This window comes from Ranitomeya imitator, chromosome 1, assembly GCF_032444005.1.
Source record: "Ranitomeya imitator isolate aRanImi1 chromosome 1, aRanImi1.pri, whole genome shotgun sequence".
Taxonomy (NCBI): domain Eukaryota; kingdom Metazoa; phylum Chordata; class Amphibia; order Anura; family Dendrobatidae; genus Ranitomeya; species Ranitomeya imitator.
In genome coordinates, this window is record NC_091282.1 from 219396935 (window position 1) to 219422695 (window position 25761).

The 25761-nt window shown below is 44.4% G+C and overlaps 1 protein-coding gene across 2 annotated transcripts in view; it reads left to right on the top strand.

Annotated features, from left to right (window-relative positions):
* Positions 1-591: 591 nt before the first annotated feature.
* The window catches only part of SLC27A6 (solute carrier family 27 member 6), a 148385-nt gene continuing 123215 nt past the window's right edge, over positions 592-25761 (top strand). Inside the window, exons 1-2 of one of the 2 annotated variants that reach the window (XM_069754017.1) lie at positions 592-787; positions 924-1537. In XM_069754017.1, the coding sequence (XP_069610118.1) occupies positions 1057-1537 (481 nt within the window). In that variant the 5' untranslated portion in view covers positions 592-787; positions 924-1056. Of the gene's footprint in view, positions 834-923; positions 1538-25761 lie in introns of both variants that reach the window. The other variant, XM_069754008.1, reaches the window with a different exon arrangement.

Here is a 25761-nt window from a genome sequence, read left to right on the forward strand (position 1 = left end):
GCGTCATTGAAACGCGACTTTGGCGCGAAAGTCGCGTACCGCATGGCCGACCCCGCACAGGGGTCGGATCGGGTTTCATGAAACCCCGACTTAGCCAAAAGTCGGCGACTTTTGAAAATGTTCGACCCGTTTCGCTCAACCCTAGGGATGATCCTTTGATCCTACTGACAGATTACCTTTACAGGATATCTTTAGTTCATGCTGTAGGCTTGTAAGGTTTATGTTTTCTTATGAAAGTGAGCTAATGTTTGGAAAAGTTATTATTATGTGTCGCCTCATTAGGTAGTATGTAATAAACCAATAGTTGCAGTCCTGTTAAATATTTTAGGACATATTATAGCAATACTTTTGATGCTTTATCTGCGAAGCATGTTAATTAAAAAGACGTGATGGAAATAATCAGCTTATTTCCTCCGAGATCCTCATATGTCCTACCCTGGGACGCTACATTAGCTTAGTTTATTGTATAACAAGCTGCACGTCCCCTCTGTTTTTGCTCCCTCCCTTTCAGTCCTACTTACAAGCTTTCCTTGCACTGAGAGAGGCGTTTATCTGGGTGTTATCTAAGCTTTGGCTTGTAAACAAGTAGGCAGTGGCATTAGATCATTGGGAGTGGACAGATTCCACAGCTCATGGTCAGGTCCCATCCCCTTTTTTGAAAGAAAGAAGCCCATAATGCTTTCATCTCAGACTGAGTGGGAGATATTTCAGCCTAGCAGAGTTGCAGAGAAAAGCATGGAATCACAAACAAAGTGTGGACGACACCGGCAGAGACAGTGATAAAAGTGTAAGAGACCAGTTGCCTTATTACTATCATGTTCTACAACCACAAGGTAGATCTCATCCAGCTCAGAATCCATTTTTTGTAACTAATTTTACAGAAAAAGTAAGTGGTTGTTGATCCTCTAATTTCTTTATTTCAGGTACCTGGAGGCATGGACTGTTATCATCACTAGTGATCTATGGCATCTTACAAACATACCTACTTCCCTAAATAGCTGCTTTCTTTTTTGCCTGCACTTTATTTACACACGCTTTGTCCCGTGCACTAATTCTATGGCTCTAAGTTGGATAACAGGCCTTGTGACAGGCTTGGCAGCTCTTTATTTTCTGCAGAAGAGGTTTTTTCCTTACTTCTGGTTGGATCTGAGATACCTGTTGAAAGTAATCCGCTATGGCCTTCAAATTGAGAAGTATAGGAGGACAGGACATGTAGTGAGCGTTGTAGATCGCTTTGTACAGCAAGCCCAGCGCATCCCAGATAAGGCTTTTCTAATATTCCATGGACAGGTTCACACATATCGTGAAATGGATAGAAGAAGCAATCGGGTGGCCAACGTTTTCATGAAGTACACAACACTGAAGAAGGGTGACACTGTGGCTATGCTTATGAACAATGAACCAGACTTTATTAATGTTTGGTTTGGTTTGGCAAAACTTGGATGCTTGGTGGCGTTCCTAAACTACAATATCCGTTCCAGATCCTTGTTGCATTGCTTTCATAGCTGTGGAGCCAAGATCCTTATTGTGGGAGCAGGTAATACTGTTAACATTTGACTAGATATCATAGACTAAAAGGATTAATCATAAAAATATTCAGTGTATAGAGACTGGTTACAGAATGCACTACACATACCATACCTTGGTGCAAAATCAAGCTCACATAGATTTTAAAAACATGAGCACATATTCATCAAGACTAACATTTCGAATGTAAGTCTTCATGAAGGGTTCATGGAGTATTAAGCTCCATTTTATTGAATTTGGCTAATCTATCAGCTACCATGCACCACCGTAGGAAATTCACTCCATGGACTGGGGTACATTTCTGTTGCAATTTATGCCAATTTTGTGGCATAAAGTAAGATGAATTGCCCAGCTGCCCTCTATCTTTTCTTCTCCATGCTAAGTTATGCCACCTTTTCAAAATGCTGGAGGAGCTTGACGGAGGTGGCATAAAAAGGTCAAAATCTCTACATTTTTGCACAAGAATTTTGCAACATTTCAAACAGTATTTTTCCAGATTTCTGGTGAAAACTTTGAAAAATTGAAGACTTAGGGTACCGTCACACTATACGATTTACCAACGATCACGACCAGCGATACGACCTGGCCGTGATCGTTGGTAAGTCGTAGTGTGGTCGCTGGAGAGCTGTCACACAGACAGCTCTCCAGCGACCAACGATGCCGAGGTCCCCGGGTAACCAGGGTAAACATCGGGTTACTAAGCGCAGGACCGCGCTTAGTAACCTGATGTTTACCCTGGTTACCAGCGTAAAAAACAAACAAACAAACAGTACATACTTACATTTCGGTGTCTGTCCCTTGCCGTCTGCTTCCCGCACTCACTGACTGCCGGCCGTCAAGTGAAAGCACAGCACAGCGGTGACATCACCGCTGTGCTGTGCTTTCACTTTACGGCCGGCAGTCAGTAAGTGCGGGAAGCAGACGGCAAGGGACCTGACGGACACTAGAATGTATGTACTGTTTTTTTTTTTTTACATTTACGCTGGTAACCAGGGTAAACATCGGGTTACTAAGCGCGGCCCTGCGCTTAGTAACCCGATGTTTACCCTGGTTACAAGCGAACGCATCGCTAGATCGGTGTCACACACACCGATCTAGTGATGACAGCGGGAGATCCAGCGACGAAAGAATGTTCCAAACGATCTGCTACGACGTACGATTCTCAGCAGGATCCCTGATCGCTGCTGCATGTCAGACACAGCGATATCGTATGGATATCGCTGGAACGTCACGGATCGTACCGTCGTAGCGACAAAAGTGCCACTGTGTGACGGTACCCTTAGTGGGGGATTACTCAAGAATAGTGATCTTGATCAAGCAGTGAGTTAGAGTGAATGTTACTGATTCATTTCGAGGTGTACACGTCTTAATAAATCAGATGAGGTGCGCAGTGACATGCGCTGCTGTGTGCGCCTCGATACAAATCTTACTCCAGCTTCTGCTTACTCTGCTCTGATTTGTGGCATAGCAAATGTTGCTGCCAGTCATGAATTTTATGGTCAAGAGTTGCCACATCACCATTCCACCCCAGCTTTACCCACCTTCTCGGAGCTGGGGCAAGAATGGTGTGAAAATGTTAGAAGTCACTTTTTTTTTTTTTTTTTTGCGCAACCTTGTATTCTTGAAGCAGAGGACTGTATCTGATGTACTGTTCTTAAAGGGACTCTATAATAGCATAATAGGGGTGCTATCTGCTTTGCCAATTTAGGACTTAAGAAACCAAGGGCGATAGGGAAGTTTGACCTGCGGTTTATTCTCTACGCGTTTCGAAGTTGGACCAACTTCTTCATCAGGAGAGACACAATATTGTTGTTCTCTTGATAAAGAAGTTAGTCCAACTTCGAAACTTGTAGAAATAAACCTCAGGTCTAATTTCCCTATCGTTTTTGGTTTCTTGAGTCCTACATGAGCAGTGCAAACTACCACACCTATTCTCCTATTATTTATTCTGCACGATGGGATTTCACTGTTCGAGGGTGCTACAGAAGCTCATGTACTTGAATCCTCAGTTGTGTGTCAAACAACCCTGTAAAGTGAGCAGTTCCCCCTTCCTCGCCTTGATTCCCTAGGATAAGACTATCTTGCTCTTGTTGTCTCTTTTCTCTCTTAAAGGGAACCTGTCACATGATTCATGCTGCTACATGACTGCTGCTAGGTTTGTTATTCTCCGAAGCGTAGGGAGAAAGCATAGTTTAAATATGCATCCAGAAGAAATGAGATGAGTCTGATGTGGCTTACCCCCCCCCCCCCACTCCAGAGAATTGATAAGTCTCTCTCCATATACACATATAGGAGTATATTGTCGATCACCTGCAGTGGGATGGAGAGAAGCAGCATTAGACTCATCTTGTCTCTCCCAGCTGGTTCTTTAAAAATATACCTGGCTTCAGTAGTGCCACCACACTGTGATTCATGCTGCCTGAGGTTTGGGCAGCATGAATCAAGTGACAGGTTCACTAAGGTGTATTCCCATCTCCAACATTTATTTCATATATGCCATAAATTTCAGAAAGATAAGGCTCTGAGAACTCAAGAAAAAGACTGATAGGTTGGGAGGGAGAGCTGTGCACCTGGCCCAATTTTTTTTAGAGGTGTATGGCTTCCATTTGACATTTATAGCACAGCGTGGGGATCTACTATATAATTGTCTAAGGGTCACTTCTGTCTTTCTGTCTGTCCCGCAGAAAGCAGCCTCAATAGTAAAAAGATCTAATGTTAAAAATAATAAAAAAATCATCATATACTCACATTCCGGCGCCTTTCCCGCTCCTCGCAACGCTCCGGTAACCACTTCATGCAAGCGGCAGGTTCCGGTGGCAAGGATGGTATACGACAAGGACCTGCAATGACATGACCTGCGAGAAAGACCTGCCATGGTCATCACAGGTCCTGTACCCATACCAACCGTGGGACCGGAAGCTGGCGCGTGCACCGCACACAGGGCCAGGACTTCAACGGAGGGTGAGTATATGTTTATTTTTTATTTTAAGTCTGTATACTACATGGCTCTGTGCTATATACTCTTGTCGCTGTGCAATATACTACGTGGCTGGGCAATATACTACGTGGCTGGGCAATATACTACGTGGCTGGGCAATATACTACGTGACTGGGCAATATACTACGTGGTTGGGCAATATACTACATGGCTGGGCAATATACTACGTGGCTGGGCAATATACTACGTGGACATGCATATTCTAGAATACCCGATGCGTTAGCATCGGGCCACCATCTAGTACACCATAAATATCTGAAATGGAAATACCCCATTAAGCAAGGATGGTTAATGTGACAAGTTTGTTTTCCACTTGTATAGATCTTGCGCAGACATTGAATCATCAACTGTTAAAAATATTATAGCTGCTGAATGCAGATTATGATCAAAACAACTGATTATGAGGGCCCATCCTGATTAATTACACTTTCAAAGACATAATAAATCCTGGTTTTTGTTACTGCACAGGCAAAGCAAATGATTACTAGTAATATACCCATACGATTCTGAATAATTTGTCAGTTGCTTAAAGGGGTATTCCCATCAGAAGCACTTTTTACTTATCCAAAGGATGGGGGCTTCAACTACTCAGATCCCAACAATTTACCAGAGCAAAAGTCCTTGGTTCACTCATCACATATAAAACCTTGACCGGGGGGGAGTTTGAAGAGAACAAAGGTCAATCATGTACCCAGCCATTTCATTCAAAGATTATGGCACTGAGGAGATACTGTAGCAATCGGATTCATATCAGTCCATCATTTATAACCTATCCAGTAAATTGGTGATGAATGCTTCTGACCAGAACACCCCTTAGGGCTCACTTACACTTGTGTATGAAAAATTGGTCCCATTTTCATGCAGAAAAGTTGAATGAGTGGAAGCCATATGCTTTACCTTTTTTGTTATGCGAGTGTGCAATTATTTTCTCGGTTCACATCCATATGCAACTGTGTAACATGCGCGTGCAATCCGCATGGGTTTTTAACATCATCTTTTACATACTATAATATTCTGTAACTTAAAGCTAGTTGTAATAAATAATAAAGCAATCATATACTGTATAAAGATATAGACAGAATGATGATAGAAAGATATTAGATAGATAGTAATTGAGAGGTATCTAATAGGCACTCACATTACTAACTCAATACTAAAAAGAAACAAAACACACAAAAATACTTAATTTAAGAAAAAAAAAACTCGACTCTATCCCTGGTTCAACAATTTATATAAAAAAAAACATGCAAGTCCGACGTAGTCGAGGGAATCTACTGTAGTTCACAAATGGAAACATGAAAAATATTAAAAGAGAGAAACAAAAACGAGACACTATCTCTCGTTTATAAATTAATTATAAAAAAATTTCCCATGCAGGTCTCACGTAGTCCAGCTCTTCCCACGACATTCCCCAAATCCAGTTTCTAAAGCCTAAGGAGGACTCGGAACGAGACTCTATGTGCTTTCGCAGCAGTCACTCATGGCTCATGCTGCGGTCCGCGAGACCTGGTAACCGTAAAGAGCAGTAACATTACTGTCATCACTGCTCATCAGAGTGCTACACTATGCAAGATCGAAGCACAGCGTGAGCCAGGAGTGGCTGCTGCTAAAACCTATGGAGCTTCAGAACAAGGCTTTGGACAATGGATTCAGGGAATGTCAAGGGAAGTGCTGGACTACGTCGGACCAGCGTGGGAATTTTGTTGGATTTCCTTGACAACATCGGACCTGCTTGATTTTTTTTAAATAGATTGGTGAGCCAGGGAAAATGTCGTGGAGTGTTTTTTAAAATAAACTATTTTTATGTGTGTGTTTTTTTTACTTTTTAGCACTGGGTTAGTAATGAGGGCATCTTATAGATATCTCTCCATTACTAACACCAAGGATTAATGTCAGCTGTGTTTTTGGACAATTCACAGCTAACATCAACCCCAAGCCCTATTACCCCAATTGGCAACACACCAGGGCATCGGGAAAAGCGAAGCACCAGACTCATGTGATGCTCCACTTCTGAGGTGGCTGGTATTTTTAGGCTGGAAAGGGCCCAATAACCAGGGACCTTCCCAGCCTGATGATATTAGCTCACAGATGTCTGCTTTACCTTTGCTGGTTTCATAAAATTGTGGTACCCCACATCATTTTTTTAATTAATTAATTAATTAATTTATTTATTAGGTTAGACAAGCATAAAAAGCCGCAGAATAAACTCCATTTGAAAGGCACTGAAGGTGCAATTTAAAAATATTTAGAGGGGTTGTGAAATTATATATGTGTAGAATATTTTTCTGTCTATCTGTTTATGTATCTGTCGGTCTGTCAATCTATTATATATCTAATAACTTTCTATCATCTATCTATATATTTATATAAGTTGTTTTTTTGGTTGCCAGGAGGATTTTGGCTGTGAAATTCCACTGCTTGTTCGATGCAGTTTCCTGGTTCCTTTTGAGATGTGTGCTTAAAAATCAGACGCAATGGTCCATTTTTCTCGTACCCATAAACTTGAATTGGCTAGTATCATTCGATTTAAACATTCATTCACAGCAAGCTGGAATTTTTTTTTCTCATGCCAAATACAGCTGAGAAAAAATATGCAGATCTGCACTGCCTCATTGAATAACATTGGTCCCAGTGCAATCTGAGTTTTTATCAGATTGCACTCATCCGTGTTATACGCAAGTGTGAACGAGCCTTTAACCTCATGACCTGTCATTACTCATTCCCATTACAGTGTCAGAGCCTTTGCCACTCCTGGAAACTCTGGTCCACTGATAGACGTTTCCAGTTCTGGACTTTAGTTTTACCTAACTCAAACGGATACTGACACAGAATATACTGTAAGGGAATTCACTATAAGTATTTGTATTCAAGAACAATAAAACCCCTGCAGTGGCATAGAAGCTTAGTAAGTAAGAGGGCACACTGCTACTGTAAAGGTGTCCATACACCTTAAGTAGCTGTAAGTCGACTCCTCTTGCTCATGAACCCTTGACATGACACTGAATTTTATTTGCTTTTAATGGGAAGAGGGAAGAAAGGTGTCTGGCAGCAAAGGAAGGTGAGGTGTTTGAATCCAAAGTGCCTAATCATTTTTTAGGGGAGAATCAGATGTCCCCGACTCACCATACACATTAAATGGGGACCTTAAGATCATTTTACTATTATCAAATAGATATACTTGCCAACTCTCCCTTACTCCAAGAAGAGTCAGCAGATCGCCTAGGTATCGTCAAACTTGATGTAACCTCCCAAAAACCGTTATTTCCAGATGGTTTCAGGGAAATATGGAGGCAAATAATAGGGCATGAAGAAGTAAAGGAATGAGTATGTAGCGGCCTCGATGTCAGAAAAGGGGTGTGGAGGGGGCTAAGTACTGGGTGCAAATCCTGCCGCCAAGATTCTTATATTTAACTGCATGTAAAGAACTTGGCTAATGAATCACACCTCTCTAATACTAGCGGATAGAATGGTATAAGGCATCGGTGGGGACCGCATCGGGGACTACTGAAGGCTGGGGTGCATGCAATAAAGGATTACGTTCTTACACTGGCCAAGTTATTGGATAACAAGGGTCCCATATATCATGCTAATACAGGGGCCCCCTTTGAAATAAGAACTGATTAAAACATTCCTCAATTCTGATCCACTTCACTACTAACAGTTTTAGGCCTCATTCAGATGTCTGTTTTTTTACCTACAAGTGTTACAGTATCTGTGATTTTCACGGATAGCACTAGTACCTATTACAGTTTATGGCGCTATTCACATGTCTGATTTTTTTCCTCCGACGCAGAGGTCCACGTAAAATATCGGAAGCATGTCCGATTTTTATCCGAGTGTTGTGAGTTCTGTTTTTGGGCTCCCTCTGGTGGTTACTGATGGTACTGGGTGATTTGTGTTCTGCTGTCTCTGGTGTCCACCTGTTCTATTAGGATTTGGGAGTTTCCTATTTAATCGGGCTTTCTTGTCATTTCCCCGCTGGCTATCAAGGTTATCAGAGTGTTTTGTTACCTCAGCTTCTGGCTTCAGTAATCTTCAGGACAAGCTAAGTTTTTGATTTTCTTGTTCCACGTTTTGATTTATTTTTGTCTTGTCCAGCTTGCATATAATTGTTTCTTTGCTGCTGGTTGCTCTAGCGGGCTGTAATTGCTCCTCATGTTCCATGAGTTGGAACATGAGTTCAAGTAAATACAGGATGGTTTTTTGAAGGGTTTTTTGCTGACCGCGCAGTTTACTTTTGTATCCTCTGCTATCTAGTTTTAGCGGGCCTCATTTTGCTGAATCTGATTTCATACTGTGTATGTGCCTTCCTCTCATTTCACCGTCATTATATGTGGGGGGCTGCTATTTCTGTGGGGTATTTCTCTGGAGGCAAGAGAGGTCTGTGTTTCTTCTAATAGGGGAAGTTAGATCTTCGGCTGGTGCGAGACGTCTAGGATCAACGTAGGCACGTTCCCCCGCTATTGTTATTTGTGTGTTCAGGTTTAGGGTCGCGGTCAGCTCAGGTTCCATCACCCTAGAGCTCATTGGTGCTTGTCCTTTTGTGATTCCCTGCCATTGGAATCATGACAGTATAGCCGGCCCAAAATGTTTGGGCTGAAGTAGGAGGAAAAGTAGTCTGAGGAAGTTTTTTTTTTTTTCTCCTCTGAGGTTGCTGTCTAGCCCTAATTGCAGCCTGGCTGATTTTTTTTTTTTTTTTCCTCCTTTTAATCCTTGAATGGCTCTGACCTTAGCTGTTTATCATGGACGTCCAGAGTTTAGCTTCCAGCTTGAATAATCTTGCTGCTAAGGTTCAAAATATACAAGATTTTGTTGTACATGCTCCTATGTCTGAACCTAGAATTCCTATTCCAGAGTTCTTTGCTGGAGATAGATCTAGTTTTCTGAATTTTAGGAACAATTGCAAGCTGTTCCTTTCTTTGAAATCTCGCTCTTCTGGAGACCCTGCTCAGCAGGTTAAGATTATTATATCTTTCCTGCGGGGTGACCCTCAAAATTGGGCATTTGCATTGGCACCAGGGGATCCTGCGTTGCTTAATGTGGATGCGTTTTTTCTGGCATTGGGTTTGCTCTATGAGGAACCTAACCAAGAGATTCAGGCTGAAAAAGCTTTATTAGCTCTCTCTCAGGGGCAAGATGAAGCAGAAATATATTGTCAAAAATTTCGGAAATGGTCAGTGCTTACTCAGTGGAATGAGTGCGCCCTGGCTGCAAAGTTCAGAGATGGCCTTTCTGGGGCCATTAAAGATGTTATGGTGGGGTTCCCTGCGCCTACGGGTCTGAATGAGTCTATGACTATGGCTATTCAGATTGATCGGCGTTTACGGGAGCGCAAACCTGTGCACCATTTGGCGGTGTCTTCTGAACAGGCACTTGAGACAATGCAATGTGATAGAGTTCAGTCTAGAAGTGAACGGCAAAACTATAGGCGGAAAAATGGGTTGTGCTTTTATTGTGGTGATTCAGCTCATGTTATATCAGCATGCTCTAAACGCACAAAAAAGGTTGATAAGTCTGTTGCCATTAGTACGTTACAGTCTAAGTTCATTCTGTCTGTGACTCTGATTTGCTCATTATCATCCATTTCCGTCGATGCCTATGTAGATTCAGGCGCTGCCCTGAGTCTTATGGATTGGTCATTTGCCAAGCGATGTGGGTTTAGTCTTGAGCCTCTGGAAGTCCCTATTCCTTTGAAGGGAATTGACTCTACACCTTTAGCTATGAATAAACCTCAGTACTGGACACAAGTGACCATGCGTATGACTCCCGTTCATCAGGAGGTGATTCGCTTCCTGGTGTTGTATAATTTACATGATGTTCTAGTACTTGGTCTGCAATGGTTACAAACTCATAATCCAGTCCTTGACTGGAAAACAATGTCTGTGTTAAGCTGGGGATGTCAGGGGGTTCATGATGATGCACCTCCGATTTCTATCGCTTCATCTACTCCTTCTGAGGTTCCTGTATTTTTGTCGGATTATCGGGATGTTTTTGAGGAGCCTAAGCTCAGTTCGCTTCCTCCTCACAGGGATTGCGATTGTGCTATAGATTTAATTCCTGGTAGTAAATTTCCTAAAGGTCGTTTGTTCAATCTGTCAGTGCCAGAGCATACTGCTATGCGGGATTATGTTAAAGAGTCCTTGGAAAAGGGACATATCCGTCCATCTTCGTCCCCTTTGGGAGCAGGTTTTTTTTTCGTGGCCAAGAAAGATGGGTCCTTGAGACCTTGTATAGATTATCGTCTTTTGAATAAGATTACCGTAAAATATCAGTATCCTTTGCCTTTGTTGACTGATTTGTTTGCTCGCATTAAGGGGGCTAAATGGTTCACTAAGATTGATCTCCGGGGTGCGTATAATCTTATACGAATAAAGCAAGGTGATGAGTGCAAAACCGCATTTAATACGCCTGAGGGCCATTTTGAGTATTTGGTAATGCCTTTCGGACTTTCTAATGCTCCTTCAGTCTTCCAGTCCTTTATGCACGATATTTTCCGTGAATATCTGGATAAATTTATGATTGTGTATTTGGATGATATTTTGGTTTTTTCTGATGACTGGGAGTCTCATGTTCAGCAGGTCAGGAAGGTGTTTCAGGTCCTGCGGGCTAATTCCTTGTTTGTAAAGGGCTCAAAGTGTCTCTTTGGAGTCCAGAAGATTTCTTTCTTGGGGTATATTTTTTCCCCTTCTACTATTGAGATGGATCCCGTCAAGGTTCGGGCTATTTGTGACTGGACGCAGCCTGCATCTCTTAAGAGTTTGCAGAAGTTCTTGGGCTTTGCTAATTTCTATCGTCGTTTTATAACTAATTTTTCTAGTGTTGTTAAGCCTTTGACGGATTTGACTAAGAAGGGTGCTGATGTTGCTGATTGGTCTCCTGCGGCTGTGGAGGCCTTTCAGGAACTTAAACGCCGGTTTTCTTCTGCTCCTGTGTTGCGTCAGCCTGATGTTTCGCTTCCTTTCCAAGTTGAGGTTGATGCTTCCGAGATTGGAGCGGGGGCGGTTTTGTCACAGAGAAGTTCCGATTGCTCGGTGATGAAGCCATGTGCGTTCTTTTCTAGAAAATTTTCGCCCGCTGAGCGGAATTATGATGTGAGTAATCGGGAACTTTTGGCCATGAAGTGGGCATTTGAGGAGTGGCGTCATTGGCTGGAGGGTGCTAGACATCGTGTGGTGGTCTTGACTGATCACAAAAATCTGATTTACCTTGAGTCTGCCAGGCGTCTGAATCCTAGACAGGCTCGTTGGTCACTGTTTTTCTCTCGTTTCAATTTTGTGGTTTCATACCTGCCAGGTTCAAAGAATGTGAAGGCGGATGCTCTTTCTAGGAGTTTTGTGCCTGACTCCCCTGGAAATTCTGAGCCCACTGGTATCCTTAGGGATGGGGTGATTTTGTCGGCCGTCTTCCCAGACTTGCGACGTGCTTTGCAGGAGTTTCAGGCGGGTAAACCTGATCGTTGTCCGCCTGAGAGACTGTTTGTTCCGGATAGCTGGATCAGTAGAGTCATCTCTGAGGTCCATTCTTCTGCGTTGGCAGGTCATCCTGGAATATTTGGTACTAGAGACTTGGTGGCCAGGTCTTTTTGGTGGCCTTCCTTGTCTAGGGATGTGCGTTCTTTTGTGCAGTCTTGTGAGGTTTGTGCTCGGGCTAAGCCTTGCTGTTCTCGAGCCAGTGGATTGTTGTCACCTTTGCCTATCCCGAAGAGGCCTTGGACGCACATTTCCATGGTCTTTATTTCGGATCTCCCTGTCTCTCAAAAAATGTCCGTCATCTGGGTTGTGTGTGACCGCTTCTCTAAAATGGTTCATCTTGTACCCTTGCCTAAGTTGCCTTCCTCCTCTGAGTTGGTCCCTCTGTTTTTCCAGAACGTGGTTCGTTTGCATGGGATTCCGGAGAACATCGTTTCTGACAGGGGATCCCAGTTTGTGTCTAGATTTTGGCGGACGTTCTGTGCTAAGATGGGCATTGATTTGTCCTTTTCGTCTGCATTCCACCCTCAGACGAATGGCCAGACGGAGCGAACTAATCAGACCTTGGAAACTTATTTGAGGTGTTTTGTTTCTGCTGATCAGGATGACTGGGTTACCTTTTTGCCGCTGGCCGAGTTTGCCCTTAATAATCGGGCTAGTTCTGCTACCTTGGTTTCTCCTTTCTTTTGTAATTCGGGGTTTAATCCTCGTTTTTCCTCTGGTCAGGTGGAGCCTTCTGATTGTCCTGGAGTGGACATGGTGGTGGATAGGTTGCATCAGATTTGGAGTCATGTGGTGGACAATTTGAAGTTGTCCCAGGAGAAGGCTCAGCAGTTTGCTAATCGCCGTCGCCGCGTGGGTCCTCGACTTCGTGTTGGGGACTTGGTGTGGTTGTCTTCTCGTTTTGTTCCTATGAAGGTCTCTTCTCCTAAGTTCAAGCCTCGGTTCATTGGTCCTTATAGGATCTTGGAAATTCTTAACCCTGTGTCGTTTCGTTTGGATCTCCCGGCATCGTTTGCTATTCATAATGTGTTCCATCGGTCGTTGTTGCGGAGGTATGAGGTACCTGTTGTTCCTTCGCCTGAGCCTCCTGCTCCGGTGCTGGTGGAGGGAGAATTGGAGTATGTTGTGGAGAAGATCTTGGATTCTCGTGTTTCCAGACGGAAACTCCAATATTTGGTCAAGTGGAAGGGTTATGGTCAGGAGGATAATTCTTGGGTGGTTGCCTCTGATGTTCATGCTGATGATTTGGTCCGCGCTTTTCATAGGGCTCATCCTGGTCGCCCTGGTGGTTCTCGTGAGGGTTCGGTGACCCCTCCTCAAGGGGGGTACTGTTGTGAGTTCTGTTTTTGGGCTCCCTCTGGTGGTTACTGATGGTACTGGGTGATTTGTGTTCTGCTGTCTCTGGTGTCCACCTGTTCTATTAGGATTTGGGAGTTTCCTATTTAACCGGGCTTTCTTGTCATTTCCCCGCCGGCTATCAAGGTTATCAGAGTGTTTTGTTACCTCAGCTTCTGGCTTCAGTAATCTTCAGGACAAGCTAAGTTTTTGATTTTCTTGTTCCACGTTTTGATTTATTTTTGTCTTGTCCAGCTTGCATATAATTGTTTCTTTGCTGCTGGTTGCTCTAGCGGGCTGTAATTGCTCCTCATGTTCCATGAGTTGGAACATGAGTTCAAGTAATTACAGGATGGTTTTTTGAAGGGTTTTTTGCTGACCGCGCAGTTTACTTTTGTATCCTCTGCTATCTAGTTTTAGCGGGCCTCATTTTGCTGAATCTGATTTCATACTGTGTATGATATCTAATAGGGGAAGTTAGATCTTCGGCTGGTGCGAGACGTCTAGGATCAACGTAGGCACGTTCCCCGGCTATTGTTATTTGTGTGTTCAGGTTTAGGGTCGCGGTCAGCTCAGGTTCCATCACCCTAGAGCTCGTTGGTGCTTGTCCTTTTGTGATTCCCTGCCATTGGAATCATGACATCCGAGTGTCTGATCAAAATTGGCAATGAAAGTTAGTGGATCTGTATAGATAAATCCGAGTGTGGTCCAATTTTCACAGGCAAGTCAGAATGGGGAAGGTGGATTTTTTTTTTTAATTTCTCCATGTACGAGACTATTGGGTGACACTTGTACCACACGCTGATCAAACACTGATCAGAGTCTCATCGGCATATTCGATCCAATTTTTTTCGGATGTGAAAAAATCAGACATCTGAATGAGGCCTTATATCTGTGTAAACTATGTGTTTTAGGCCTGGTTCAGATGGACATATTTTACAATGCTCGAACTAACCCTGGTCTCCCAACAAGAACATACAGCCTCATAGACACATGACACATACGTTGGGTTGGTAGAACTGTGGTCACTCCGGGCTTTGCGGTCTGTGTATGGACCGGGACACTATTGGGCAACAAGCAAAACTACCCTAAATCATTATCAAAGTATAATACTTGTGCAGCTATTGGTTCAGTGAAGCAAGGGGCACTATTAGGTTAAGAACCTGCAATGAATTTTTGGTGAGTTATTGATGCTGTTTATTTTCACTGTGCCGGAAACACATCATCTTACAGTTCCAGTAAAGTGGATGGGATTTATAGAAGTCTCCTGCCTGCTGTGCTTTCTTTTTACTCAACATAACCTGACCTGCGGTGCTTGTTTGAAATTCACAACATGTAAATCTCTCTTGCAAGTATGCTATGTCTATTATGCCGAATTTCTCCATAGACTTGCATTAGATGGGGAAAATCCCACAGGTAAAAACACATACCGTATGTGTTTTTATTGCATTTACACTGCAGAAGCACACTAAAAACTTGTGTAATCGCTACATGACTAGATCAATAAAGTTTTGTCAAAGCCAAATACCAGGAAGTGTCAAAAACAAAGTAGTTTTGTTTAAACTATAAATTGCTAAAAAGAGACAGAAACTAATGCATCAAAAACGCAAAAAAAAAACATGTAAAAAAAACATACTAAAGGAAAAAGTAACTTAATTTAAATAATAGGTGCAGCAATACTCCAGAAAATTTGCAACAAATATTCACCAAATATTAATCATGCGAATGTAGTCTTAAACTACGATTGACAGATTAATTTATGAAGATATTTCCATAATAGCATTACAATTCAGATGTAGCTATTTTTTCATTATTTACTGCATGAAAAATGCAAGCTGTGGCAAGAAAAACACAGCAGAAATTAGGCTAGTTTTTGGTGAATTTTTGCTGCAATTTTTTATAAAAATTTTTATGTTTTTTTGGGGGGTGCTAAGACATTTTGATTTCAGTAGGGAAAAATTGCAGTAAAACCGCTGAAAGAATTCACATGCTGCGTTATTTAAATAGTGCACCACAGGTCAAAAACGTCAAGAAAGAAATACACTATGTGAATGAGCTTTTAGAAATCTGATTCAGTTTGCTCTTATTGTGAAATGCTGCAGTTTTTTTTCCTCACATAAAAATCTACAGAAAAAAATTGCATCAAAAACGTTAAGTGTGAACCCAGTCTTTTTATATTATTTCACTTGAAATAGCTTGCTCTGTGAAGAAGTGGTTAATGCACAGGAGCTCAGGGCCTCAGTTAGGGGTAGCCCTTCCTGTTCTCACTGCTGTGTGTTCTTCTCATGCATTTTAGAATAGAATGTGGGCCAAAAGTGCCAAGACAAAGATGTACTGATGTAGTCATCTAGTCTGATAACGTATTATGGGATAAAGCTTATAGGTGACATCAATATCCACAATCATGCTAAGGCCACGTTCATACTATCAGTGTTTGGTCAGTATTTTACATCAGTATGTGTAAGCCAAAATCAGGAGTAGGTGATAAATACAGAAGTGGTGACATGTTTCTATTATGCATTTCCTCTGATTGTTCCACTCCTGGTTTTGGCTTACAAATTCTGAGGTAAAATACTGACCAAATACTGATAGTGTGAATGTGGCCTTATATAGTGATACTTTAGATTTAACTTTATATGTCTACAAGTCAGAAGGACCTGTCTTGGTCATGGGCTGCCTTGTCTGCTACGTTGTTAACAGAATCGGTGTTCTCAAGATACTCATACTGTTAAGAGTTGTGATGGAGCACAAAGTTGCTGACTCCATCACTTAACCCATCAGGCCACGCGTTTCATTAGAATTATTGGTCTTGTAGAAAATCTTCCTTTCCTCCATTCAGGGTAATATCTATAATATAACGCTGGGAGCGTCACTCTGTCCGAAGCCTCTATAGACTGCGCAAGCGCAAGCGCCGGCGCAGTCTGGGCCTCACAGAGCGACGCTCCCGGGAGATCGCGGTGTGCGTTCACACTGAACACACACCGCGATCTCCACCGCAGAAGCAGGGACCGCCAGGAGGGTGAGTATCGGCCTATATTCACCTGTCCCCGTTCCATCGCTGAGCGGCGCCATCTTCCCGGACTTCGGTCTGTGGCCTTCAGTTCAGAGGGCGCAATGACGCGCTTAATGCGCGCCGGCGCCGCCCTCTGACTGAACAGTCACAGCCAGGAGACCGGGAAGATGGCGGCGCTCAGCGATGGAACGCCGGACAGGTGAGTATAGTAAGTGCTGGGGGGGCCTGAGCTGGCGGCGATACCGGCACCTGACCCCCACAGCGCGCCGGTGTCCCTGCCTGCTCAGGTCCCCCAGCACTCGGCGCCGAGCGGGTCAGAGGCAGTATGGGGACGCAGGATGGAGCAGCACATAAGGATGGGGACGCAGGATGGGGACGCAGGATGGGAGCAGCACATAAGGATGGGGACGCAGGATGGAGCAGCACATAAGGATGGGGACGCAGGATGGAGCAGCACATAAGGATGGGGACGCAGGATGGAGCAGCACATAAGGATGGGGACGCAGGATGGAGCAGCACATAAGGATGGGGACGCAGGATGGAGCAGCACATAAGGATGGGGACGCAGGATGCAGCAGCACATAAGGATGGGGACGCAGGATGCAGCAGCACATAAGGATGGGGACGCAGGATGGAGCAGCACATAATGATGGGGACGCAGGATGGAGCAGCACATAAGGATGGGGACGCAGGATGGAGCAGCACATAAGGATGGGGACGCAGGATGCAGCAGCACATAAGGATGGGGACGCAGGATGGAGCAGCACATAAGGATGGGGACGCAGGATGGAGCAGCACATAAGGATGGGGACGCAGGATGAATCAGCACATAAGGATGGGGATGCAGGATGGATCAGCACATAAGGATGGGGACGCAGGATGGAGCAGCACATAAGGATGGGGACGCAGGATGGAGCAGCACATAAGGATAGGGACGCAGGATGGAGCAGCACATAAGGATGGGGACGCAGGATGTAGCAGCACATAAGGATGGGGATGCAGGATGGAGCAGCACATAAGGATGGGGACGCAGGATGGAGCAGCACATAAGGATGGGGACGCAGGATGGATCAGCACATAAGGATGGGGACGCAGGATGGATCAGCACATAAGGATGGGGACGCAGGATGGATCAGCACATAAGGATGGGGACGCAGGATGCAGCAGCACATAAGGATGGGGACGCAGGATGGAGCAGCACATAAGGATGGGGACGCAGGATGGAGCAGCACATAAGGATGGGGACGCAGGATGGAGCAGCCAATAAGGATGGGGACGCAGGATGGGAGCAGCACATAACAGGATGGGGACGCAGGATGGAGCAGCACATAAGGATGGGGACGCAGGATGCAGCAGCACATAAAAATGGGGACGCAGGATGTAGCAGCACATAAGGATGGGGACGCAGGATGCAGCAGCACATAAGGATGGGGACGCAGGATGGAGCAGCACATAAGGATGGGGACGCAGGATGCAGCAGCACATAAGGATGGGGACGCAGGATGGAGCAGCACATAACAGTATGGGGACGCAGGATGGAGCAGGACATAAAGATGGGGATGCAGGATGGAGCAGCACATAAAAATGGGGACGCAGGATGGAGCAGCACATAAGGATGGGGACGCAGGATGCAGCAGCACATAAGGATGGGGACACAGGATGGAGCAGCACATAAGGATGGGGACGCAGGATGGAGCAGCACATAAGGATGGGGACGCAGGATGGAGCAGCACATAAGGATGGGGACGCAGGATGGGAGCAGCACATAACAGGATGGGGACGCAGGATGGAGCAGCACATAAGGATGGGGACACAGGATGCAGCAGCACATAAAAATGGGGACACAGGATGGAGCAGCACATAAGGATGGGGACGCAGGATGCAGCAGCACATAAGGATGGGGACGCAGGATGGAGCAGCACATAAGGATGGGGACGCAGGATGCAGCAGCACATAAGGATGGGGACGCAGGATGGAGCAGCATATAACAGTATGGGGACGCAGGATGGAGCAGGACATAAGGATGGGGACGCAGGATGGAGCAGCACATAAAAATGGGGACACAGGATGGAGCAGCACATAAGGATGGGGACGCATGATGGAGCAGCGCATGACAGGATGGGGACGCAGGATGGATCAGCACATAAGGATGGGGACGCATGATGGAGCAGCGCATGACAGGATGGGGACGCAGGATGGAGCAGCACATAAGGATGGGGACGCAGGATGGAGCAGCACATCACAGGATGGGGATGCAGGATGGAGCAGCACATAAGGATGGGGACGCAGGATGCAGCAGCACATAAGGATGGGGATGCATGATGGAGCAGCGCATGACAGGATGGGGACGCAGGATGGAGCAGCACATGACAGGATGGGGACACAGGATGGAGCAGCACATCACAGGATGGGAGCAGCGCATCACAGGATGGGGACGCAGGATGGGAGCAGCGCATGACAGGATGGGGACGCAGGATGGGAGCAGCGCATGACAGGAAAGGGAACGCAGGATGGAGCAGCGCATGACAGGATGGGGACGCAGGATGGAGCAGCACATGACAGGATGGGGACGCAGGATGGAGCAGCGCATGACAGGATGGGGACGCAGGATGGAGCAGCACATACCATGATGGAGACAATATACCAATATAAATGCTCGCCACCCGGGCGTAGAACGGGTTCAATAGCTAGTTAGTAATATATCACGATTTGGTGCTTGGGGACGGGGACAACATGGGCCTGTGTGATTTCAAATGCCAGGGCTGAATTTCAGCTCCAGTCCGTACCTGTCTATAAGCCTTCCCTTGCTGTTTGAGGTATGAAGTTTTGTTGCCTGACTAATACAGTTTATAAAGCCCATCACAAAGTAGGCAAATAAGTGATGATTTTTAGAAATGGCAATTATTACCTAAAATATAAAATCTGACCCTTTCGGCCAAAGCACAAAAGAAATAGAAGGTGTAAATGACCCCTTAGATTCCAGTCCATAGAACCTCTGTACCCACAGCACCAGTTCACCATAACCCCTTTCTACATGTACTTTTTAACCCCTTCATGACCGTGGGATTTTTCGTTTTTCCGTGTTCGTTTTTCACTCCCCTCCTTCCCAGAGCCATAACTTTTTTATTTTTCCGTCAATTTGGCCATGTGAGGGTTATTTTTTGCGGGACGAGTTGTACTTTTGAACGACATCATTGGTTTTAACATGTCATGTACTAGAAAGCGGGAAAAAAATTCCAAGTGCGGTGAAATTCCAAAAATAGTGCAATCCCACACTTGTTTTTTGCTTGGCTTTTTTGCTAGGTTCACTAAATGCTAAAACTGACCTGCCATTATGATTCTCCAGGTCATTACGAGTTCACAGACACCTAACATGACTAGGTTATTTTTTACCTAAGTGGTGAAAAAAAATTCCAAACTTTGCTTTAAAAAAAAAAAAATAATTGCGCCATTTTCCGACACTCGTAGCGTCTTCATTTTTCATGATCTGGGGTTGGTTGAGGGCTTATTTTTTGCGTGCTGAGCTAGCGTTTTTAATGATTCCAATTTGGTGCAGATACGTGCTTTTGATCGCCCGTTATTGCATTTTAATGCAATGTCGTGGCGACCAAAAAAACGTAAATTCTGGCGCTTTGATTTTTTTTCTCGTTACGCCGTCTAGCGATCAGGTTAATGCTTTTTTTAATTGATAGATCGGCGATTCTGAACGTGGCGATACCAAATATGTGTAGATTTGATTTCTTTTTTATTGATTTATTTTGATTGGGGCGAAAGGGGGGTGATTAAACTTTTTATATTTTTTTCACATTTTTTTTACTTTTTTTTTTACTTTTGCCATGCTTCAATAGCCTACATGGGAGGCTAGAAGCAGGCACAGAACGATCGCCTTTGCTACATAGCAGCGATCTGCTGTTCGCTGCTATGTAGTAGAAAATCAAGTGTGCTGTGAGCGCCGACCACAGGGTGGCGCTCACAGCTACCCGTGATCAGTAACCATAGAGGTCTTGCTTATCCAGCAATGCTCCAGTGCAAGTTGTCCACCGTTGCCCCCAGTCTTTATTGAGAGGCTGTAGCAGTGACATCATGACTGAAATGCAACCAGAGCAAGCAAATCACAAAAAGCTTTACGCTACAATGTATCAGTGGCATCAGAAGAACTTTGGTTGTGCAACCTGCGAGAGCCACATTGTAGCACCAGCCTTAACTTCTTCTAGTCTTAAAAATAAGTACACACTGTATGTAGGGATAGCATGGGCCTTTCTGGTTCTTAGTCCTACAGGTAATAACTAGTACAACTACTGCTGCATGTAAGGCCGGTTTCACACGTCCGTATATTTCCGGTACCGGATATTTTCGTGTCCATGTGCCGTGTGTGTACTACGTGTGGCAACCGTGTGCCACATGTGTGCTGCATCAGTACCACACGGACAGCAGCTGGGGAAGAAGCGCTGCAGTAAGCGCTGTTACCCGGGGGCTGGTGCTGACACTTGCTGTCATCATTCTCACCTGTTCTGCCAGCGAGCAAGGGAGAATGTTGAGCGTTATTTTGAAGTCCAAATAACAGTGGCTTTGTGACTGGTGGATTTTGGGACTGTTACCCCCATAATCCGACACCTGCTGTCGCTAATAACAGTGACAGTAGGTGTGGAGGAGGAGGGTATTCCACAGCCGCTGGCTGTGATCGTTCGGAAATAAATGAATGAAAAACCCGACATGGGTTCCCCCCTATTTTATTGAACCAACCAGACAAAACTCACAGCTGGGGGCTGCAACCTCCAGCTGTCAACTTCAGCAAGGTTGGTTATCAAGAATAGAGGGGTCCCCACACTGTTTTTTTGTAATTATTTAAATAAATAATTTAAAAAAACGGCGTGGCGTCCCCCCCATTTTTGACAACCAGCCTTGCTAAAGCTCGCAGCTGGGGGCTGCTATTCTCAGACTGGTAAGGGGTCATTGATATAGGCTCCCCAGCCTAAAAACAGCAGCCCGCAGCTACAGCAGGTGGCAAGCTGCAACGTAGTGGTCATACATATAAGAGATGGAGGCCTCCATCTGATTGTCATGGCAGGCAAAATACAGCCAGATGAGTAGGGATACCTTGCAGAGCAAGAGATGACCTGCAGAGTGAAAGACATAGATGGAGAGGGAGATTCCTATGCATAAGGCCGGCGTCACACACAGCGTAAAACAATACGGTCCGTATATTACGGCCGTAATACGCTGAAAAGTCCCGAAAAAAGTGGTCCGTAGCTCCTCCGTAGGCAGGGTGTGTCAGCGTTTTTTGCGCATGGCATCCTCCGTATGTAATCCGTATGGCTTCCGTACTGCGTGGTTTTCTCGCAGGCTAGCAAAACCAACATACCGCTATAGAAGTGATCCATGTGTCCCAAAAAGAAAAGAAAATATATATATACTGTCTATATATATATAGACCTGGGAGCTTTCTAGGTAATTTCCCACGATCTATGAACAGCCAGCAGAGGGCGCCTCACCGCCAATGAAGCTAAATATAGATCATTGATCTATTTTTAGCCTCATTCCCTGGGGTTTTGCAGCGAGGAGCAGCCTGCATTAGCACAGCTCCTTGCTGCAAAATGTTTTAACCCCTTCAGAAGGATTTACATCGTTGGACGTTACAGATCTGCGGAGGGTAAGTATATTGTTGGTTTATTATGTTTTTTTACTCACAGAACGAGGGTCTTCAGTGACTGGATTGGGCGTTGAATAAAATACTGCAACAACCATTGTTTTTATTTCATTAAAATAATTTTAAAAAATGTGTTTGTGTTTTATTTAACCCTTTACTAGTATTGGATTAATAATGGATAGGTGTCATAATTGACGCCTCACCATTATTAATTAGGCTTAATGTCACCTTGCAATAGCAAGGTGGCATTAACCCTTCATTACCCCATATCCCACCGCTACACGGGAATGGGAAGAGAGTGGCCAAGTGCCAGAATAGGCGCATCTTCCAGATGTGCCTTTTCTGGGGTGGCTGGGGGCAGATATTTGTAGCCAGGGGGGGGCCAATAACCGTGGACCCTCTCCAGGCTATTAATATCTGCCCTCAGTCACTGGCTTTACTACTCTGGCGGAGAAAATTGCGCGGGAGCCCACGCCAATTTTTTCCGCCATTTAACCCTTTATTTTAAGAGCTAGAACGGCCAAATTTTGCAGATACACACTACTGACATTAGTAGTGTGGAATCTGCAAAAAAAATGGAGAGAAGACATGGTTTACTGTATGTAAACCATGTCTCAAATCATGTCGGGTTTTAGGAAGGAGAAGGAAAAAGCCGGTAATTGAATTACCGGCTTTCAAGCTGTCTAGCGCTGGAATAAATATTAATATATATACATATATGTGTCTCACTGACATATATATATATATATACCTATTCTATGTGTACACATTTATTCTACCTATTCTACTGTAAGCTGTCAGTGTGATTTTACTGTACACCGCACTGAATTACCGGCTTTTCTCTCTAACACCGCTGCGTATTTCTCGCAAATCACACTGCTTGTCCGTGTGTAATCCGTATTTTTCACGCTTCCATAGACTTTCATTGGCGTATTTCTTGCGCAGTACGGTGACAAACGCAGCATGCTGCGATTTTGTACGGCCGTAGAAAGCCGTATAATACTGATCAGTAAAATACGGCAAATAGGAGCAGGGGCATAGAGAATAATTGTGCCGTATTTTTTGCGAGTTTTACGGACGTAGATTCTGCGCTCTTACGTCCGTAAAACTCGCATGTGTGACGGCGGCCTAAGAGTCACTGTAGAAAGAAGGGGTCCATAGAGGGATGCAGCGGAGGAAGATTGCATAAAGAGTGAGGCTTGAGACTAATGCCAAGGAGCAGAATGGAAGCAAAATGCCACAAATATTCACTGAGAGGTGGAAGTAGCGAGACTACCACCAACTTGACTTTTTTTTTTCTGTACAAAAACACCAAAAAGACTACCTTCACACAAGGCCAGTAAAATGCATATATACTTTATTAATAATGATTAAAATAGTAAACAGTAACGGGTATAAAACACAGCACAGGCAAAACGATGGGATACCCAGGCAACAACTCCAAATATGGTAGTTAAAATGATCGTTCCATAATGCAAAACATTACATATAGATGTGCCAAGTGACCATGTACAAACATGCAAATATGGATAAACAAATAAATAGTACAAGTGTATAAGTCAATAACCATATAATAGTTACCTACGGAGTGCTCCTGGGGACCCACCACACCCGACGCGCGTTTCGCAATGAAATGCTTTTTTTTTTTCTGTACAGTTTAACATAAAATCACGAAGAGACAATATTTTTTACAGCCCCATAAATCATTATGGCAACATTAAGATTATAAGTGATCCATGCCTACAGGTCATAATTCTGGTATGAAGACATCAGCTGCATTCATAGTAAACTGTAAAATTATGATAATTACACATTACTTCAGCTACAAAAAAAATCATACACACCTTAATTTTTACGAACAGAACAAAAAAGTGCTTTATTTTTACTCACTGTCCTGAAATTTCTGAATGGTTGGCAACCCTAAAAGCAACAGGAACTCTGGATAAAGATGCCAAGAAACAACTGAAATGTCTGTTAGGCCGGAGTCACACTTAACGTATGAAAAATCGGTCCGATTCTCTCAGCTGAGAGTCGCACGAGTGTTCTCCGTATGGTCATCTGTGTGTACTCGGTTTGCAATGTGATGTGATTTTCTCGCACCTATGTATCCGTTTGACATCCGTATGACATGCGTATGGCTTTACATTTCTCTGCTTTTCCCTCATGAATTTAATGGCTCAATTGTCTGAAATGAGGAAAATGTGTGCGTATTTCTCGCAAGCTACACTGATGGTCCATGTGGTGTCCAATTTTTTTCTCGCACCCATAGACTTGCATTGGCAAGACTCGGGCGATATACACGTACAATCGCAGCATGCTGTGATTTCACTCGCACGCTGAATATGCCCAAGAAAAAACTGATGTGAGCTGCCCCATAGATTAGCAGTGGCTATGCAATGTTTTCTCCCATAGCACTCGTCCGTTTTATATGGTAGTGTGACCCCGGCCTTACAGAGACTGAAGTTGTAATGGCTGTTTCTATTTATCTCATTTCATTGCTATAAGGCCTATATGGATTTAATGCTCATGTGTTGTGCCCTTATATTGAGAGACTGAGAACTGGCAGCATACTTCCATGTAAAATAAGATTTTATTGCAACCACCATGCTTTTTTTTCTTTTTCTTTGAAGTCTTTTCACTACAGTTTTGATTGTTGCAAATTTTACCCTGTCTTGGCTGTGCCATTCATATACCCTGCAATCTGTGAAGAAACTCAAGCAAGAGGTTCTTGAGTTACAAAAGCTACTGATGAGCGAATGCGACTTGTGCGGAGGGGGCTCCATTGTGAAAGTGCTCTCACCAACAGTACTGTAGATAGGACTGTGTGGTGAGAGGCCCAGAATACAGAGCTTTGTTTTCATGTGGTTTTGGATTCGCATGTGTGACATTGTGTGATGAACACACTGTGCTTCAGATAGCATCAGCGGGCCTACCAAGTGGGAAGATTGTGTACTCTGAAAGAAAATGTATTTTTCAAAGTGGCTTCACCAGCTTGACTAGAGATGGCCAGAAATGACCACTGTGTACCATAAATTGTAATCAAAATTAATTGTGTGCTGTAGAGTTGAGCGACCTTGACCTTTTTAGAGTCGAGCCGGGTTTTGCGAAACCCGACTATGTCCAAAGTCGGGTCGAGTGAAATCGGCCGATTATGACGTAAAGTCGGGATCGACCGAAACACGAAACCCAATGCAAGTCAATGGGGCAGCATAGTCGGCAGTGAGTGGGGGCCAGGAAAACACCTAGAGTGCCCATTTTAATGTCAAAACCATCCATTCTTCTTAATGAAGCTTGTCAAGCGTAATTTACCTTAAAATAATTGGAAGGCATTTGAAATTGGGGGTCATTTGGCTAAAGTTGTGGGGGGTAGGGCTGGTTCAAGTAATTAGTGGGCCCAGTAAATCTGGACCACGTCACGGCAGTGGAGCAGGGAGAGGTAAGTATTTCAACTTTGCAAGTGCTGTGATCCTGAGCAAGCAGGGGGGGCCCACTCGTTGGCATTGGCACTGGCACAGGGCCCCTCAAAGTACAGCGGTGTGTTTGCACGGCGGGGGCGCCTCCCACCGGCAGCAACACTTTTGCGTACTATGAGAGGCCCTGTGCCAGTGACGTCGCCAACTAGTATTCCTCCCCCCACCTGATGAAGGAACCTGCACTTTCATCTGCACCTTCCTCTTTGTCCCCGTGTAAGGTGGTATGGTATGCGGGAAGAGCAACCTGACTTTCAGCAGGGTCACAATGTTGTTGTGTAGCGTGCACGGGGAATGTT